Source organism: Rosa chinensis, chromosome 1, assembly GCF_002994745.2.
Source record: "Rosa chinensis cultivar Old Blush chromosome 1, RchiOBHm-V2, whole genome shotgun sequence".
Taxonomy (NCBI): Eukaryota; Viridiplantae; Streptophyta; class Magnoliopsida; order Rosales; family Rosaceae; genus Rosa; species Rosa chinensis.
In genome coordinates this window covers 52,076,379-52,095,405 of record NC_037088.1, presented here as the reverse complement: position 1 = coordinate 52,095,405, position 19,027 = coordinate 52,076,379, and the positions used below count along the sequence as shown (strand labels likewise).

Sequence of the window (19,027 nt, the reverse complement as noted above, 5' to 3'; positions counted from 1 at the left end):
ACTTGGTTTCTTATGGGACTATCGTCATTGTACAGAAAGCTGTGTGAGCTATCGTCATTGTACCCAAAAAAAAAATATAGATTATAGAGAAATTAGTCTAATTTAACTGATTGCTAATTAGCAGACATGGTTTGGATCCTGGTTCCGCCACTGATTGCATATGTAAGGATGTGTGTGTTGATATGTCCGAATTAAATTGGGATGAAAATATGTTGAAAAGTCATTTTCATGAACCTCCTCGTCTACATTGCCACATGGTGGTGCAGCACCATGGAATAATCCTCAAGAATACTATATATTGTGGCATGCAGGAGCACAAACTTCTTCACTCATTCGAATCTGATTAAACTAAACTAGTATGTAAAATGCCATCCCGGCTTATTAACTGGCAGGTGCAATTTTTTGGGAGGGAATGGGACTTCATGGATTTATACCATCTTACTCTCTTTCTGGGCGTCCCTTTCCTCTGTCTTTTAGCACCATTTCAGTTCACTTGGGGTGCACTTTGGGTGGCAATATCACTATATTTGGTGTCGGGTATGGGAGTAACTATCTCTTACCATCGGAACCTTGCCCACCAGAGCTTTAAGGTCCCCAAATGGCTTGAATACTCACTGGCTTATTGTGCAGTTCTGTCACTTCAGGTCTCATTCTAACTTAATCTCTGTCTTGGGGGTTCCCTTCTGCTAGCAGTATAATTTCACCATACAGTGCTAAGTAGACCCATGAGTTTTAGAAATTCTTAATTTGGATTTAGATTGGTTAAGTAGAAAACCTATTATATGGATGTTTTCAATGTGAAGGAGTTCAAGGAATCATGTAGAGAACCTTTTTATATATATGTGGGAGCTTTTCTTTGCTGTGCAGGGTAGTCCACTTGAATGGGTGAGCACCCATAGATACCACCATCAATTTACAGAAAAATTGAGAGACCCTCATAGCCCCAATAAGGGATTTTGGTTTAGTCACTTGAATTGGCTGTTCGATTATCATTCTCGGTTTGGAAGCGTATGAACTCTCTCTCTCTCTCTCTCTCTCTCTCTCTCTCTCTCCCTCTCGTTATAACTCTCTTTATTTTTTAGTATGACGGACAACTGATGAAGAACGTGGGAGATTTGGAATGCCAACTATACTATAGGTTTCTTCATTATACCTACTTCCTTCATTCAGTTCTTCTTGGAGTTGCACTCTATGTGGCCGGAGGATTACCTTTTGTGATTTGGGGAATGGTAAAATTTCATTTCACTATTCTGTTTTGGGTTTTTATCACCACTAAAGTCCAAACTTTCTTGCACTGGATTGAATGATATCCAACTTTTAAAAGTGATCAAAAAGGTACCTAGACCTATAAAAATTGATCAATTTCTTACCCAACTTTCAAAAGTGATCAAAAATGTACCTAGATTTAAAGAAATTGATCAATTTCATACCTCCGTCCATTTTCCGTCACATCTAAGTTCAAACTAAGGGTATTGTTTTTGGTGGCTTTCTCCGGGTACCTCACACAGAATGCTATACCGTCTGGGGCACCGATCAGCTCCTGAATCCTGTATCAAGAACACAACGTCAGAGGGATAAATCGTACCGGACGGTTTATACCTCTCCGATGTCTGAGTGAGAAACTAATAGATGTAGAGATCAAACTGTGTATATAGGAGTTATTACCCGTGAAAGGTGGTTGTGCTAATGTCTTTATACTCAAGCGTGGGAAGGGAGTCTCCCCTATCCTCGATGTGGGACACAGGTTGTTCTTCTAATGTCATATCAGCTCTCTTGTTGCGTAAATAGATGGGCTGTGCTGGCCTTGCCCCGGGCCTTGGGTGCCCAGGGTGGCATCCCATGTGAGGCCCGCCATGGTGGGTAGTGAACCCGGTCCGTGGCGTAGTACCTGGGAGTACCGAGGGGACTCAGAGGCTAGTGCCAAACCTAGTTGACTCCCCAGTATATACAAGTCCCCCAAGTTCCCGTTCAAGATGTTTCTTGGGTGGGGGCTTTATTTTAGTCTCAAGGTTTGGCACTAGTGTGCCTATAGGTAGTCCCCCAAGTACCCTCAGAAGAGAAATCTTGAGCGGGCTACGCTGTAGGTAAGCCACCTCGGTGGGACAATGAGGTTGAGTCCATAGTACTGGATGGGGTCGAGAATTTGAGCCTCCGGGTATAGAGAGGGCTTGGCTCCGATACCCGATGGGGTAGGAAATTTGAGCCTCCGGTACCCAGTGGGGTAGACAGAGAGGGCTTGGCTCCGATACCCGATGGGGTAGAAAATTGGAGCCTTCGGTACCCAGTGGGGTAGACAGAGAGGGCTTGGCTCCGATACCCGATGGGGTAGAAAATTTGATCCTCCGGTACCCAGTGGGGTAGAGAGAGAGAGCTTGGCTCCGATACCCGATGGGGTAGAAAATTTGATCCTGCGGTACCCAGTGGGGTAGAGAGAGAGGGCTTGGCTCCGATACCCGATAGGGTAGGAAATTTGAGCCTCCGGTACCCAGTGGGGTAGAGAGAGAGGGCTTGGCTCCGATACCCGATGGGGTAGAAAATTTGAGCCTCCGGTACCCAGTGGGGTAGAGAGAGAGGGCTTGGCTCCGATACCCGATGGGGTAGAAAATTTGAGCCTCCGGTACCCAGTGGGGTAGAGAGAGAGGGCTTGGCTCCGATACCCGATGGGGTAGAAAATTTGAGCCTCCGGTACCCAGTGGGGTAGAGAGAGAGGGCTTGGCTCCGATACCCGATGGGGTAGGAAATTTGAGCCTCCGGTACCCAGTGGGGTAGAGAGAGAGAGCTTGGCTCCGATACCCGATGGGGTAGAAAATTTGAGCCTCCGGTACCCAGTGGGGTAGAGAGAGAGAGCTTGGCTCCGATACCCGATGGGGTAGAAAATTTGAGCCTCCGGTACCCAGTGGGGTAGAGAGAGAGGGCTTGGCTCCGATACCCGATGGGGTAGAAAATTTGATCCTCCGGTACCCAGTGGGGTAGAGAGAGGGGGCTTGGCTCCGATACCCGATGGGGTAGAAAATTTGAGCCTCCGGTACCCAGTGGGGTAGAGAGAGAGGGCTTGGCTCCGATACCCGATAGGGTAGGAAATTTGAGCCTCCGGTACCCAGTGGGGTAGAGAGAGGGGGCTTGGCTCCGATACCCGATGGGGTAGAAAATTTGAGCCTCCGGTACCCAGTGGGGTAGAGAGAGAGGGCTTGGCTCTGATACCCGATGGGGTAGAAAATTTGAGCCTCCGGTACCCGATGGGGTAGAGAGAGAGGGCTTGGCTCCGATACCCGATGGGGTGGAAAGAGGGCTTGGCTCCTATACCCGATGGGGTAGGCGGTGCATGTCGGTCACGTGGGGCAGACTGGGTTGTGCAATAAATGCCCGTCCCTTCGCCTGCAAAGGCCTCGAGAAATGGAGGAATGCGTGGGACACGTGTAGCGATCCTATGGTTGAGGTCTTTCTGGTTTCGACGGCCCTGATGTATTGGAGATTGAATTTAAGAGGGAAACCGACTGTTTTCCCTCACTTTCGTGAAAAAGAAGTTCAGAAGATTCAGCGAAGAGAAAGGGAGAGCCAAAGCGAAGAGAAAGGGAGAGCCAAGGGAGAAGTGCGAGTGCCTGTGGAGTGATAGATCGATCGTCTGCCGAAGAAGAGGTTAGATCTCTCGCCCTGCTTGTACGATTTAACTTATTTATTTGTCAGGTCTATTGTTTCTGTTTCTGCCATGGCAGTTTCTGTTTGTGTTTTTGTTCCTCCTGTTTGCATAGACAGAAACGAACAATGCCAGTGTCATTGTCCTTCTGTTTTAGATTTCAGGGTTTGTTTCACTTTCTGGGTGTTTCATTGTATTTCTGGGCTTTTATGGGTTTTGGCTTGAATTTCTGGGTTTTTACTTGAATTTCTGGGTTTTTATGGGTTTTGGCTTGAATTTCTGGGTTTTTATGGGTTTTGGCTTGAATTTCTGGGTTTTGTCTAGGCTAACCCTTGTGCTTCTGGTTCCAGATAGCGAGATTTGAGGTCCCCGGTACCGTAGTTAGTATGGAATCAGAAGCAAGGGGTGGGGATACGGGATCATCGTACCAGTCCTCTGCCAGGCAAGCTGAAGTGGACATCGATCGGTACCTAGGCCGAGTAGATCAATTAGCAGAGAACACGGGATCCTCGACTGGGGTGTTCTCGGAGAGTTGTGAGGAGTCCGACGAGGGTGAGAGCGAGGGAGGATCTGCGGAGGCCCCGATAGTCACAGTGGCCATTCCGGAGGGCATACTGAAGCCGAGGTATACACTTGCGGATGGGACCGTATGTGACGAGCCCGGGAGAAGTATGACGATGAAGGAGATCGTCGACATGCGACTGAAGTGGGGGATACCGGACGCGGTTGAGCTTAGGCCTCTCAGGGATGGAGAGATGGCCGCGAATCCTGCCCCGGGGTGGGTGGCGCTGCACGAGAATCAGCTTCACCAAGGGTTATCTCTACCGCTGCCCCGGTGCCTACAGTATCCGCTACCGATGCTGAACCTGTCACCAGGGCAGCTGACCCCGAATGCCGTTCGCCAAATATATAGTATGATGGCCATGTGGGACTTGTGCCAACAAGGGTGGCCGTCCATAAACGAGTTCCGCGCAGTACATCGGGTACTGTACTCAAGGAAGCAGTTGTGTGGGGGTACGGTCACCTTTGCCGCTAGGGATTACGAGCCACTAGTTACCGACATGCCTACCTCGATGAGCAAAAGGTGGAGGAACAAAGTGTTCCTAGCTGGGGGGCGGTGGCAGATTAAAAATAAGAAGTGGCAGCTGACCGGTACCTTCCAAGCTATCGGGGACCAGTCCTATACTCTATCCGAAGTAGAAAGGAAGAGGATAGCCCGGGTATATGCTGTTTGGTCAGAGAAGGAGAGGAGTTCTTATAGATTCATCCGGCACTCTATACTTTATAGGCTAGGGCTAGGGTGGCTCCCCGGTAAGGGATTTAAAACCTTACACAAATATGTATATTATTGTTATTATTACTATTGTTTTTTTTTTTTTGGTGTCACTCGTCCTTTCCACTTTCGACTAACCTTTGAACTGATTGTAGTGAAAGCGCCGAAGAGGAAACCCCGGAAAGGCAAGGAGGAGGACAGAATGGACGATGCCCAATTGATGGAAATGTTGATGGGCCAGGGAGAAGACGCCCTTCACATCGACGTCGACCTGGGGTTGAAAGGTTCGAGTCGGTCCATTGAAGAAACCCTGCTGGAGATCGCCGATGAGGGATATGGTGAGCCTGACCCCGACGCTCCAGTGACCCACGTCGTACAGCCGTCCATGGCCGATGTTATCACTATAAATGACACCGGGATGGGAAAAGTACCGGCCCCATTGCCGATTTCCTCTCGCTCAACTGGGAGCGATGAGGCATTACTCCCTGGTGAGAAGAAGAGATCCCACAGGCATCGGCATCGGGCTGATAAGGAGATGACGTACACTGGCCTGGATGTCCAAGGTACTGGTGCTAAGAGGCAGAAGAAAGATCACCCGGGACCAGAGTCGTCGCCCTCTCTTGGCCTGTTATCTCCCGCCATTCCGGTAATCCCCAAGAAGCCCATCAAGTAGCTGCTGAGTGAGTACGGGGTTGCCGATGAAAAGTTCGTGCGGTCCATGCTTGGGGATCTGAAGGATATTGACCTCGACCGGGTTCGGGCCAAGGATAACACTCCCCAGGAGAATCGCCGTCTTGCCTGGGAATCAATGATGCGGGTAAGTCTTGTATTTTCTCTGGTGTTTTTTTTTTTTTTTTTTTTTTTTTTTCACGCACTAATCGGTGTATCTGCAGGCGCTCTTCAATGTGTACGCCATTGACGCCAGCGAGGAAGATACTCATCTGAAGGAGGAGGTTAGCAATCTCTCCGGGCAGGTGAAGTATCTTCATGGCGAGAAGGCCAAGCTGGAGAAGGAGCGGGACTCAATGAGGACTGAGATGGCCGCCGCTAAGTAGCGGATCACGGAGCTTGAGGGTGAAGTAGCTGAGGCACCGGAAGAGGTAAAAAACGCCCGGGACTCTGAGAAAAAGGCTGTAGAGTCTGCCGTCTCAGGGAAGGAGAAGGCAGACCACCTGGAGGATCGTCTTCCTGCGGAGAGGCACGAGGCCGTGGAGGAGTACAAGTCCTCGGAAGAGCTCATCTCTATGCTAGCTGCTGCCCAAGACAAGGCTGTCATTATGAAGTTCAAGGAGTGGGTGGCGGTCGGATACTTAGATGAAGCCAAATTCAAGCGGGGTCTCCTGGAAGAGGAAGAAGAAAGATCGGGAGGCGGCTGCCAAGTTTGGTGCCGGTGGGTCCCAGAGTACTGGTGGAGATCGGTTGTAAAATTTTTTATTTTATTTTATTTCATTTTGAACAATTATCTTATTGCCTGGTAGTCCAGGCCTTTTGTGAATGGAAACATCCAGACTTTGAATGGGAATTGGAAAGGAATTAAAATTTCTGGGATTTTCGTTACCGTAAGCATTTGTTTGCATCACTTATTACCGGAATAGAGTAACTGACAATAGCTATGTCCGGGAATGTCCGGGGTAGGTAAAAAAATGCCAGAAATGGTCTGAATAATTCATTTTTCCATTCAAATACCACAAGGTCGTTAAATACAGAATGAGTACCCGATGGGTAGCTTGCCATAGCTGTGTATTCAAAAAGCAAAAGCTAGGACAAGATGCTCCTAGAGCTACTTATAGTAATACCGTAGGCGTTGGGTATTCCATGGATGCCTGGAAATGACCCCGTTCATGTCCCGGATGAAAAAGGTTGCGGGACCTACCTCTTCAATGATCTCGGAAGGGCCTGTCCAGGATGGATCCAGTCCCCGGGGCTCTGGGTAGACTTGCTTCATGACCCAGTCCCCCAATTTTAATGTCCGGGACTGTACCTTGGCATCGTAGTAACGAGCTATCCTCCGCTTGTTTGCCAAGTTATGCATGTGCGCCACATCTCTTCGTTCCTCGAGTAAATCGGCATCGAGGTGTAGGCCCTGTGAGTTGGTAGCCGCATCGAAGTATTCGATCCGGGGACTCTGGATTTGTGTTTCAATAGGGAGTACTGCTTCTGATCCAAAAGCCATGCAGAAAGGGGTCTCCCCGGTAGCCTCCGTTGCCGTGGTCCTGATAGCCCACAACACCTCCGGGAGTTTAGCAGCCCAAAGACCCTTTGCTTCGTCAAGCTTCTTTTTCAGTATTTTCTTGATTATCATGTTGACAGCTTCGACCTGACCGTTGGTCTGGGGGTGAGCCGGGGAAGCATAGAGGATCCTAGTGCCTAGGTTCTGTGTGTAAGCCCTCAACTCATCATTGTCAAACTGGGTACCATTGTCCGTGACTATGGTATCCGGGACTCCAAACCTGCAGTAAATGTTCTTCCATAGGAAGCTCTTGACCTTTTCCGTGGTGATGGCGACGAGAGGTTCTGCCTCAACCCACTTTGTTTGGTAGTCCACGGCAACAATGGCGTATTTGAACTGTCCTACTGCTGTGGGAAGTTTACCAATCAGGTCCAAACCCCACTGACAGAACGGCCATGGTGCCAGGAGGATGGAAAGGGCGATGGGCAGTGCCCTTAGGATATTTGCATACATTTGGCATTTGTGGCAAGAACTGGATATTGTTTGGGCCAGAGCCGACATGGTTGGCCAGAAATATCCTGCCCTTAGGGTCTTGTGCGCAAGAGATTGGGCTCCGGCATGGTTACCACATACACCAGCGTGAATATCCTTCATTATTTTGTGACCTTCCTCCGGCGTTACACACTTCAGGTTGGGAAAGCAATGCCCCCTTCTGTACAGTTTGCCATTCATGATTGTGTATCAAGCTGACCTTAGCTGTAGTCTTCTGGCCTCGACCTTATCATCCGGTACTAGGCCGTCGATCATGTATCTCAAAATTGGGTCCATCCATGAAGCTGTGTGATCCACGGCAAATATTTATGCAACGTCTTAGAAGTGCTAGGCCGTGCTAGTATTTCGACCTTGGTGGCCCCATAGGTAGGGTTTGGAGAAGTTGATGCGAGCTTTGCAAGGGCGTCTGCCTTGTCGTTTTCTGCCCTCGGTATTTGGGTAAAAATGTAGGAGGTAAACCTCTGAACTAATGCCCGGGCCAAGGCCTGGTAGGAGGACATGTGGGGCTCCTTTGCCTCAAAGTTACTGCTGACCTGGTTTACGACTAACTGAGAATCACTGAAGATACTAAGGTGCTGCACCCCTAGTTCCCGGGCGATCTGCAGACCTGCTATAAGTGCCTCGTACTCGGCGGCATTGTTGGATGCTTTGAAGGCAAACTTGAGGGCGTACTCGTAGACTTGCTCGTCCGGGCTAATTAGCAGGATGCTGGCTCCGCTGGTTTTCTTGTTGGATGCTCCATCAACGTATAATCGCCAAGTGCTTGGCGGAGGTGGATCTGCAGCTAGTGGTTCTGATGATTCCCGGTTTGGGTTATGGGAGGGGATTGATTCTGAAATAAAATCTGCCGCTGCCTGGCCTTTGATGGCTATCCGGGGCTGGTACTTGATATCGAACTCCCCCAATTCGATGGCCCATTTAATTAACCTGCCCGATACTTCTGGTTTCTGTAAAACCTGCCTCAATGGGTGATTAGTGAAAACGGTGATCGAGTGTGCCTGGAAGTAATGTCTGAGCTTTCGAGCTGATACCAGGAGAGCCAGTGCCACTCTTTCAATGTCCAGGTACCTGGATTCTGCCCTGGTGTAACCTTTTCCAGCGTAGTACACTGGGTATTCACAATCAGATTCCTTCCTAATCAGGACTGAGCTCACAGCCGTTGACGATGCCGCCAGATATACGTAAAGCATCTCTCCGGGAACAGGTTTGTAGAGTAGAGGTACCTCTGACAAGTATGACTTCAAACCAAGGAAAGCAGCCTCGTGCTCCTCTGTCCAGGCTATCATTTCGACGTGTTGGGTTTTTAGCAATTTGAAGAAAGGAGTACACTTGTCCGTCAGCCTGGAGATGAATCTTGATAGGGCGGCCACCTTGCCTACTAAAGATTGGACCTTGTTCCTGTAGGTTGGGGACACCATGTCTAATATAACCTGCACCTTCTCTGGATTGGCCTCAATTCCCCTGTGACTAATGATGTACCCGAGAGACTTTCCTACCTCGACCCCGAAGATGCACTTCTGTGGGTTAAGCCGCATCCCATTGCGCAATATGATGGTGAAGACGATTGACAAGTTGGCTACATGATCCTCCAGAGTTAGACTCTTCACCAGCATGTCGTCCACGTAGACCTCCATGATAGTACCGATAACCTCCGCAAACATGGAGTTGACAAGTCGCTGATAAGTGGCACCTACATTCTTTAACCCGAAAGGCATGATCTGGTAGCAATAGAGACCTTTGTCAGTGGTAAAGGCAGTGTGCTCCTCGTCTGCCGGGTTCATTCGAATTTGGTTGTACCCACTGAACGCATCCATGAAACTGAGTAACCGGTACCTAGCAGTGGAGTCGATTAATTGATCAATTCACGGGAGCGGGAAGCTATCCTTAGGGCATGCCCGATTGAGGCTTGTGTAGTCCACACACATGCGCCATGATCCCGGGGATTTCTTTGGTACCATTACCACGTTGGCTAACCACCGGGGGTATGTTACTTCCCTGATAAGTTGATGGCGATCAGCTTCTTTACCTCAACCTGGATAGCCCGGTACTTCTCGTGTGTGAAGGCCCTTCGTTTTTGTCTTACCGGTGTTGGGTAAGGAATAATACTAAGATTGTGCGTGGCTATCTCTGGCGGTATACCGGGCATGTCCTCATAGGACCAGGCGAATGCAGATGTGTTAGATCGAAGAAACGAGATCAATCCTTCCCTGACAACCGGAGACAACCTTGTACCAATCCTAACAGTCCTGTCCGGGAACTGCTCTGATAGGACCACTTCTTCAATGTCTTCTACAGCATCGGGCTGTTCTTCGTCGGAGTCGGTATCTGCCCTGGGATCCTCGTACCTATCCAACAGAGGGTTAGTAGCTACGTGCAACATTTCGGACTTTCCCTTACCGCGTGTTACAGTTAGAGAATAGCACTTCCTTGCGGCTGCCTGATCACCCCGGATCGTAGCAGTGCCGGCCGGGGTTGGTACTTTCATCATCAACATGTGACCTGCTATAAAGGTTTTCAGACGCCAGAGTGCCGGCCTGCCTAGGATAGCATTGTAGGATGAGACGCAGTCCACGACAATGAACTCTGTTTTGATGGTTGAACAATTTGGGCTTTCGCCTATCGTGATCGATAGGTAATCTGATCCGAGTGGTTGGACGATATCTCCTGAAAAACTAATTAGGGGCTCGTTATCCTGTGACAGATTGGACCTTCCCCTGTTCAAAGCGTTGTAAGCATCGCGAAATAATACGCTAATTGAGGCCCCGGTGTCCACGAGCACCCGGGACATTATATAATCGTCCATTTGGAGCGTGATTAGGAAGGGATCATCATGGGGCATCCTTAGGTCGGCCTCTTCCTCCTGCACGAACGTCACCGATGTCCATCCGGTGCCACCGTCTTGCTGCGGAGCCTTGTGGAAGTTGAAAACTTTCGGATGACCGAAACTAGAATTTCGTTTCCTCGCCTGGGGGGGCAACTCTTTCGGGCCCCCACCGTGGATCTTGAAGATCTGGCCGTTCACGTCTACAGCTCCTATCTCCTTAGCAGGTAGGTATCGTTGAAGCTTGCCCCTCTGGATGAGGGACTCGATTGTATTTTTTAAAGCAACGCAGAGATTGGTATTATGTCCGGCATCTTCATGATAAGTGTAGAACTTTCCGGTATCCTGCTGGGTAAGTTTACTCTTCGGGAATTTCCTTGGGGGTGGTCCCGGTATCTCATCCTTATTTTCATTCCAAATAGTCTCGTATGAAGCGTTGAGGATTGTGAACACCTCATACCGGGGTGGTGGTGGTGTCCGTGGGCCTGCTGTGCCCTCGGCTCCCGGTGAGGGTGGGTGGTCCCGTAACTGTTTGACCTGGACGAGGACTCTTTGCCTCTTTTGTTCGAGTTATGGGGTGACCTATCATGGCTATGGACCCACTCCCTCTTTCGTGTTTCATCCCTGACAGTCGAGGTCTGTGAGGAGAATCTTAGCTCCGGTCTGGGGTTGTCCCCGTAAGCTCGAATTCGGCCTAGGCGTGTCTGATGGCAGTGGCCATCAGCTCGTCGTAGCTAGCTGGAGGATTGTGGTTGATCCCGTAGAGAAATTCTCTGCGCCTTAAGCCCCTCCTGAAAACCAGCTCAGCCAGTTCCTTATTAAGGTCCCAGCACTTAGTGGTAGCCGCCTGCCATCGATTTACAAAAGACTTCAAAGTTTCATCTTCCCCCTGCTGGACTTTTAACAGGCCCTTTGGTGTGTGTATGCCATCGGTGCGTAAGATGAATTGAACGACAAATTTGTCAGCTAGCTCCTTAAAATTCCCTACATAACCGACCGGCAGTTCGTAGAACCAACTCAAAGCCTCCCCTGACAAGGTCTCCTGGAACATATTACAACACATTTCATCCGTATATCCCTTGGCTCTTGTTTGTGATCGGAAAGCCTGGAGTTGCTGATAGGGGTCTCCAACTCCCGTATAGTCAATCTTCAATGGTTTCGATGTATTCGCTCGAATGGCTCCTCTAACCTGTTGGGTGAAAGGCCCCGGGCGGTCCTCGTAACTGTTCATAGCTCTCCAGGTGTCTCTATTTTCTGTGGCCTGTACTCTTGCCTGCAGGGCATGTAAGGAGTTGCTCATTTGTACGAGTAAAGTCGTGTTTGCGTCGGTTACCGGTGGGGTATTGTGAACTGGCTGTGGTAACGGTGGTGGTGGTAGATGCCTCAAGCTTTCCGGGAATAAGTCTACCGGTACCTGGATTATCCGATGGCTGCCCTCCACAGAAGGTGCTAGAGCGGTGCTAGGGCCTCCTGTTGTCGGTGCAGTGTTCACACCTGTTGCTAGCGAGGATGCTCTAGCCAGGGCCTGGGTGAGTGCCTTGTTGTGCTGGTGCCTCCTGTCCAGTGCTCGGGCCAGCTCTGTGTTTTCATCTTCCAAATCCTGCATTCTCTGTTGTGCAAGGTGGTTCGTTTCCCTATCGGTACTCCTTTGTTCCTGATCGATCCGGGATTGCTCCCTGAAGGCTGCGATCTCAGCTCGCATAGAATCCATCTCCGATACCGGAGTCACTTCTTCCGGGACTATGGGGTCCAAGGATCCGAGACCATGCATTTCTCCTGGAACACTGGGCGCTTCTGCTGAAGAAGTTCCCGGTGTGAATATCAGTGCCCGAGCGACACTTCTAACTTCTCCTGCCGCTTCTGGCTCATCCATTCTAAATGATCCACGATCGAGCCCCTATCTGGCGCGCCAATGTTTCTGGTGGCTTTCTCCGGGTACCTTACACAGAATGCTATACCGTCTGGGGCACCGATCTGCTCCTGAATCCTGTATCAAGAACACAACGTCAGAGGGATAAACCGTACCGGACGGTTTATACCTCTCCGATGTCTGAGTGAGAAACTAATAGATGTAGAGATCAAACTGTGTATATAGGAGTTATTACCCGTGAAAGGTGGTTGTGCTAATGTCTTTATACTCAAGCGTGGGAAGGGAGTCTCCCCTATCCTCGATGTGGGACACATGTTGTTCTTCTGATGTCATATCAGCTCTCTTGTTGCGTAAATAGATGGGCTGTGCTGGCCTTGCCCCGAGCCCTGGGTGCCCAGGGTGGCATCCCATGTGAGGCCCGCCATGGTGGGTCGTGAACCCGGCCCGTGGCGTAGTACCTGGGAGTACCGAGGGGACTCAGAGGCTAGTGCCAAACCTAGTTGACTCCCCAGTATGTACAGGTATATACAACCGTTTACTCTTTTTTCTTGCTTATATGAAAGTAGTTGGATCAATGGTTATTAAGCAATAGAACTACGTGAAAATACAATGGTCTCGCCGTCACCGACGACACCACAAAATTGTAATTCAAATTCGATAGTTTTGCAGAATTGGAATCCGAAACTGAATATAGAGATGCACGGATGCAACATCAAACCCATAAATTGAAGTGATTTGTGGTCAAATGAGTCATCAACCATTTATAACCCAATTTTCTTCTTCTATAGAATTAAAATCTTTCATTCAATTTCAATTGCACCATCTTATAAACAAATAAGGTTGGGATGTTTCCCACCTTTTGAAAAAAGAAGAGAATCAATAAAAAATAATTAAAATAAGTTTTTGTGTGAAAATACTATTATAACCCCAAAAAACATCTCACATAAAAACATCTCACATGCACCGCACGCGGTCAATTTTAATAGAGAAGTGATGGAAAATAAACCAAGGTATCAAGTGGATATTTTTTAAAAGTTTAGGTATCATTTTGATCAATTTTAAAAGTTGGGTATCATTATGTCCGGTGCAAAAAAGTTTAAACACCATTGGTGATAAAAACTCTTTTGTTTTTGCTTAAAACCATCCCTTTTTTTTTCCATAAATTATTTAACCTTTTTTTCCTTACCTTTGTAGGGTGTAAGGGTGGTAGTCATTTCACAAGTTACTTTTTCAATAAATTCTATTTGCCACACTTGGGGAAAACAAATATGGGATACTGGTGATGCGTCAAAAAACAACTGGTAATATAGAAAACGATTTTCTGATGAGATTACGTATTATTAAATTAACATATTGAATTTAATTACTTAATTAGGTTGTTTGGATTGCTGGCATTCGGAGAAGGTTGGCACAATAATCACCATGCTTTTGAGTACTCAGCTCGACAGGGCTTAGAACGGTGGCAAATTGATACTAGTTGGTATGTGATTAAGTTTTTTCAAGTTGTGGGTTTGGCCACACACGTGAAACTGCCAACCGAGATTCAGAAGAAACGAAAAGCTTTGGCAAAAAATTCGATCATGAAGGATAAGTAATTTGACCAATTAGCCATATATATGGCATTCTTGCTTATTGGCCACATCCTGGACTAGTAGCTCCTACATCTCCTCATGTGGTTGGGAATAAACTTTTGCTATCTAGATGTATGAACATTGATAAGTGTTTATGCCTCGATTGTGATTTAGGCCACGGGAGTATCCGTGAGCTGATTGCAATTATAGCTTTTATCGGTGAAGTATGAATATTTTCTTTCAGCCTTTATTAAATAAAAGTTGTGTTCAGTTGGGGGTTCCTATATCGTCCTTCCCTTAGTAGCTTCTTAGCTACCATTTGTACTAATGTTAAAAAAAAAAAAAAATCATCTGTACTAATATAATAGATAATGAAACAAATAAGCAGCTCACAAAGTTTCACCTAAAATTTGGATAATTTTCTCTCAATTTCTACCATTTCTTTCGAAAATTTGTCAATATCGAAATTTTCTGAATATTTTCCTTGAAATTTTCATTTTTCAGACTATCGATATTTCCTCGATACTCGATATTTTGGTCATTGTATCAAACCAAAAATAACTAATGCTAGACTCTAGTTAGAATGACCATTACATACTCTTCTGTTGGCATTAGTATAATATACAGAAAAGAAGTTGTGGTACTACCACGGTGGTACATAGAGACAGGTCCACTAAATTGATTATCCAACACTCATTTATTCCTCGTAAGCCTAGTAAACTATGAAACATAAACATAGAACATAAACTTCCTAAAAACATAAAGAACATATTCACCAATTGTTGTGGCTTTTAGTAGGCCTATGTTTTTTTATTAGACATTTGCATACATATCTTTCCTTAGATTACACTTTAACCCCCTGTGAAAGGATGCATATATCCGTAGGTTTGACAATATTTGTTCTACTACTCTTTTTTTTTTGGTTTGAAGGAAATGAGGTCAACCCTTTATTAAACTGAAAACAAATTACATCAAAGGAACTTCAGCTGCAAGTGCAGCCATGAGAAAATTAGGAGCAGAAAAAGGGTTCATTAGACCTAGTACTTCTCCTTGGGGTGCACCTGTGGTGTTTGCGAAGAAGAAGGATGGTTCACTACGGTTGTGTGTGGATTATCGACAATTGAACAAGGTGACGATCAAGAATAGGTACCCTTTACCTAGGATTGATGACTTGTTTGACCAGCTTAAGGAAGCTACTGTTTTCTCGAAGATTAATTTGAGATCTGGATATCACCAGTTGAGAGTGAAGGATGATGATGTTCCTAAAACTGCTTTTAGGACTAGGTATGGACACTTTGAGTTTGTTGTCATGCCTTTTGGTCTAACCAATGCACCTACTGCCTTTATGGAGTTGATGAACCGCATGTTCAGTTCGTACTTGGATAAGTTCGTGGTGGTGTTCGTGGATGATATCTTGATTTATTCCAAGACGTTGGAGGATCATGATAAGCATCTGCGGATTGTGCTACAGATTTTGAGAGAAAAAGAGTTGTTTGCGAAATTCGAGAAGTGCGAATTTTGGCAAATGGAGGTCAAGTTCCTTGGTCACGTAGTTTCAAAGGATGGAGTCTCTGTGGATCCTTCTAAGGTTGAGGCAGTGATGAACTGGGGCCAACCCACTACGGTTACTGAGGTACGTAGTTTTCTGGGTTTGGCAGGTTATTATCGGAGATTCATTGAGGGATTTTCTAGCATTGCTTCGGCTTTGACCAAGTTGACCAGGAAGGATGTCCAGTTTGTGTGGATTGAGGAATGTGAGCGAGCATTCAATGAGTTGAAGGCTAGATTGACCACAGCCCCAGTGTTGACTATTTCCACAAGCGGTGGTGGTTTAGTCATCTATAGTGATGCGTCTCATCAGGGTTTGGGGTGTGTGTTCATGCAGCATGGCAGTGTTGTCGCTTATGGTTCTAGACAGTTGAAGGTGCATGAGCGTAATTACCCCACTCATGATTTGGAGTTAGCTGCGGTTGTGTTTGCCTTGAAGATTTGGAGGCATTACTTGTATGGGGAGAAGTTCGTACTCTTTTTGGATCATTAAAGTTTGAAGTATCTGTTCTCTTAGAAGGAGTTGAAAATGAGACAGAGAAGGTGGATGGAACTCATAAAGGACTATGATTTCACCTTGGAGTATCATCCAGGAAAGGCCAATGTGGTGGCAGATGCTTTGAGTAGGAAGCCCAGAGGTATTGTTGCTTCTGTTATGGTTCAGGAGTGGCTTATGTTGGAGACTGCATCTGAGTTTGACCTTGTGCAAGCAAGAGTTGAGAATGGGAGTTTCCTTGGAAGTATCACGGTACAGCCTACCTTGATTTCCAGGATCATTCAAGGTCAGACAGAGGATGAGTTCTCACATGCGAAGTTGGCAGAGTTGGCTGCGGATTCATCAATTGGCGTTCCATTGGAGTGGTCGGTGGGAACAGATGGTGGTTTGCGGATGAATCATAGGTTGTATGTTTCGGATCGTGTTGACCTCAAGGGAGAGATTCTTCGTGAGGGACATCGATCGCGGTATACTGTGCACCCTGAAAGCACTAATATGTATAAGGATTTGTGAAGGCAATTCTGGTGGAATAGAATGAAAAGGGATGTGGCAGAGTATGTTTCCAAGTGTCTTACTGTTTCTGGTGGCTTTCTCCGGCGGTACCTCACACAAAATGCTATACCGTCTGGGGTACCGATCCAACTCCTAAATCCTGTATCAAGAACACAACGTTAGAGGGGTAAACCGTACCAGACGGTTTACACCTCTCCGATGCCTGAGTGAGAAACTAATAGATGTGTATCAAGTAAATAGTGGACAAAGGAGTTATTACCCATAAAAGGTGGTTGTGCTAATGTCTTTATACTCCGAGCATGGGAAAGGAGTTTCCCCTAGCTTCGATGTGGGACACAGGTTGTTCTTCTGATGCCATATCAGCCCTCCTGTTGTGTAAATAGATGGGCTGTGCTGGCCTTGTCCTGGGCCCTGGGTGCCCGGGTTGGCATCCCATATGGGCCCGGCCATGGTGGGTCATGAACCCGGCCCATGGCATAGTACCTGAGAGTACCGATGGGGCCCAGTCGATAGTGCCAAACTTAGTTGAGACTTACCCAGTATGTACAAGTCCCCCAAGTTTCCGTTCAAGATGCTTCTTGGGTGGGGACTTATTATTATTTTGTCTCACAGTTTGGCACTAGTGTGCCTATAGGGAGTCCCCCAAGTTCCCGTATAAAAGAAATCTTGAGCGGGTTAAGCTGTAGGTAGGTAATCTACGCGCTGTGATAGGACGGAGGTTGAGTCTCTGGTACTAGATGGGGTGGAGAGAGGACTTGGCTCTGATACTCGATGGGGTAGAAAATTTTGAGCCTCCGGTACCCAATGGGGTAGAGAGAGGACTTGGCTCTGATACCCGATGGGGTAGAGAGAGGACTTGGCTCTGATACCCGATGGGGTAGAGAAAGAGAACTTGGCTCTGATACCCGATGGGGTAGAGAATTTTGAGCCTTCGGTACCCAATGGGGTAGAGAGAGAACTTGGCTCTGATACCCGATGGGGTAGAGAATTTGAGCCTCCAGTACCCAATGGGGTAGAGAGAGGACTTGGCTCTGATACCCGATGGGGTAGAGAATTTTGAGCCTCCGGTACCCAATGGGGTAGAGAGAGCACTTGGCTCTGATACCCGATGGGGTAGAGAATTTTGAGCCTCCGGTACCCAATGGGGTAGAGAGAGAACTTGGCTCTGATACCCGATGGGGTAGAGAAAGAGAAAGAGAACTTGGCTCTGATACCCGATGGTGGCTCTGATACCCGATGGGGTAGGCGGTGCATGTCGGCCACGTGGAGCAGACTGGGTTGAGCAATAAATGCCCATCCTTTCGCCTGCCAAAGCTTCGAGAAATGGGGGGAGACGTGGGACACGTGTAGCAATCCTATGGTTGAGGGCTCTTCGGTTTCGACGGCCCTGATGCATTGGAGATTGAATTTAAGAGGGAAACCGATTGTTTTCCCTCACTTTCATGAAAAAGAAGCACAGAAGACTTGGAAGATTTGCGGCGAGGAGAAAGGAAGAGCCAAGGGAGAAGTGCGTGTGCTTGTGGAGTGATAGATCGACCGTCTGCCGAAGAAGAGGTTAGATCTCTCGCTCCGCCATGGATGTTTTCTGTTTGTGTGTTTGGTCCTCTTGTTTGCATAAAGACAGAAAACGAACAATGCTAGTGTGGTTTTCTCTTTGTGTACATGCATGTCCATTTGCAAGCATAATTAGCTATAATGAGCCACGCTCATGGTACCACCGGGGGTACCAACGCCCACCATATGAGTGACTGACGTAAAGACAGTTAGCCGGGTTACCGCCTGAGCCCCGGATCAACCCCAAAGCACCGCCGACGCGCCGCCACGCGCCGTGTCAAGATGGCATCAGAAGCTACTGAAACTGGGAACTGAAGCACCATCAGTCCCACATCGAAAACAAGGAGAAGATCATCCTCTTCCTCACCTATAAAAGGTCCTCTCCTCTCTCCTCATTTATTACGCATTCAATACTTACCTACTGTTACTTTGTCAACATAAATACATTGACTAACTTAGGCATCGGAGAGTTGAAGACCGCCCGGCGCGGTCTCCCTCTGACGCCCATTGTATTTTATTTGACAGGTAACGGGAACCATTCACAACAAAGGTATCGATCCGCCTGCCGGATCAGCGTTAACTAAGGTCCAGCTACCGCTAGACTTTTAGACATCAACATTGGCGCCGTCTGTGGGAATCCTTGAACGGAAGGTCATCCCATCACAGTTACCATGACTAACGGTAGCGGGGGAAATATCGGGGAGCAGGCAGACCAGTCCGCCGTTCCCCAACCCGCCCGCCCAGCGGTAAGCATCAACCGCGCACTATTCAACACCCCGGTCAACCCAGGCGGTGAAACAAATCCAAGCAGCAGCCGTCCCCCAGGTCAGGACCTCACCGCCTTGTATGAATTGGCGCTGGCGGACCTCCACAAAGCAAACAGAGAGCGCGAGCAGGAACGCAAGGAGAAGGCGGAGGCCCAAAACCAAGTGGCCACGCTGATGACACGTTTCGACGAACTAAGGCGAACGCTGGACGCAAACGCCAACCCTGCACGAAGTGAGCAGTCACACAGCACCAGACAC

General features: G+C 47.8%; 1 protein-coding gene across 1 annotated transcript; it reads left to right on the top strand.

Annotated features, from left to right (window-relative positions):
* Positions 1-318: 318 nt before the first annotated feature.
* Positions 319-14,177, top strand: LOC112181849 (palmitoyl-monogalactosyldiacylglycerol delta-7 desaturase, chloroplastic). Its single transcript, XM_024320248.2, has 5 exons — positions 319-644; positions 868-1,008; positions 1,083-1,229; positions 13,515-13,621; positions 13,696-14,177. The coding sequence occupies exons 1-5, from the start codon at positions 366-368 to the stop codon at positions 13,913-13,915; spliced, it is 894 nt and encodes a 297-aa protein (XP_024176016.1). The 5' UTR covers positions 319-365; the 3' UTR covers positions 13,916-14,177.
* Positions 14,178-19,027: the final 4,850 nt, after the last annotated feature.

Coding starts and splice junctions, on each gene's coding strand:
- LOC112181849 (XM_024320248.2), top strand. CDS start 366: ATGCCATCCCGGCTTATTAACTGGCAGGTGCAATTTTTTGGGAGGGAA. Junction 1,009..1,082: donor ATCATTCTCGGTTTGGAAGC/GTATGAACTCTC, acceptor TTTATTTTTTAG/TATGACGGACAACTGATGAA. Junction 1,230..13,514: donor CTTTTGTGATTTGGGGAATG/GTAAAATTTCAT, acceptor TTACCTTTGTAG/GGTGTAAGGGTGGTAGTCAT.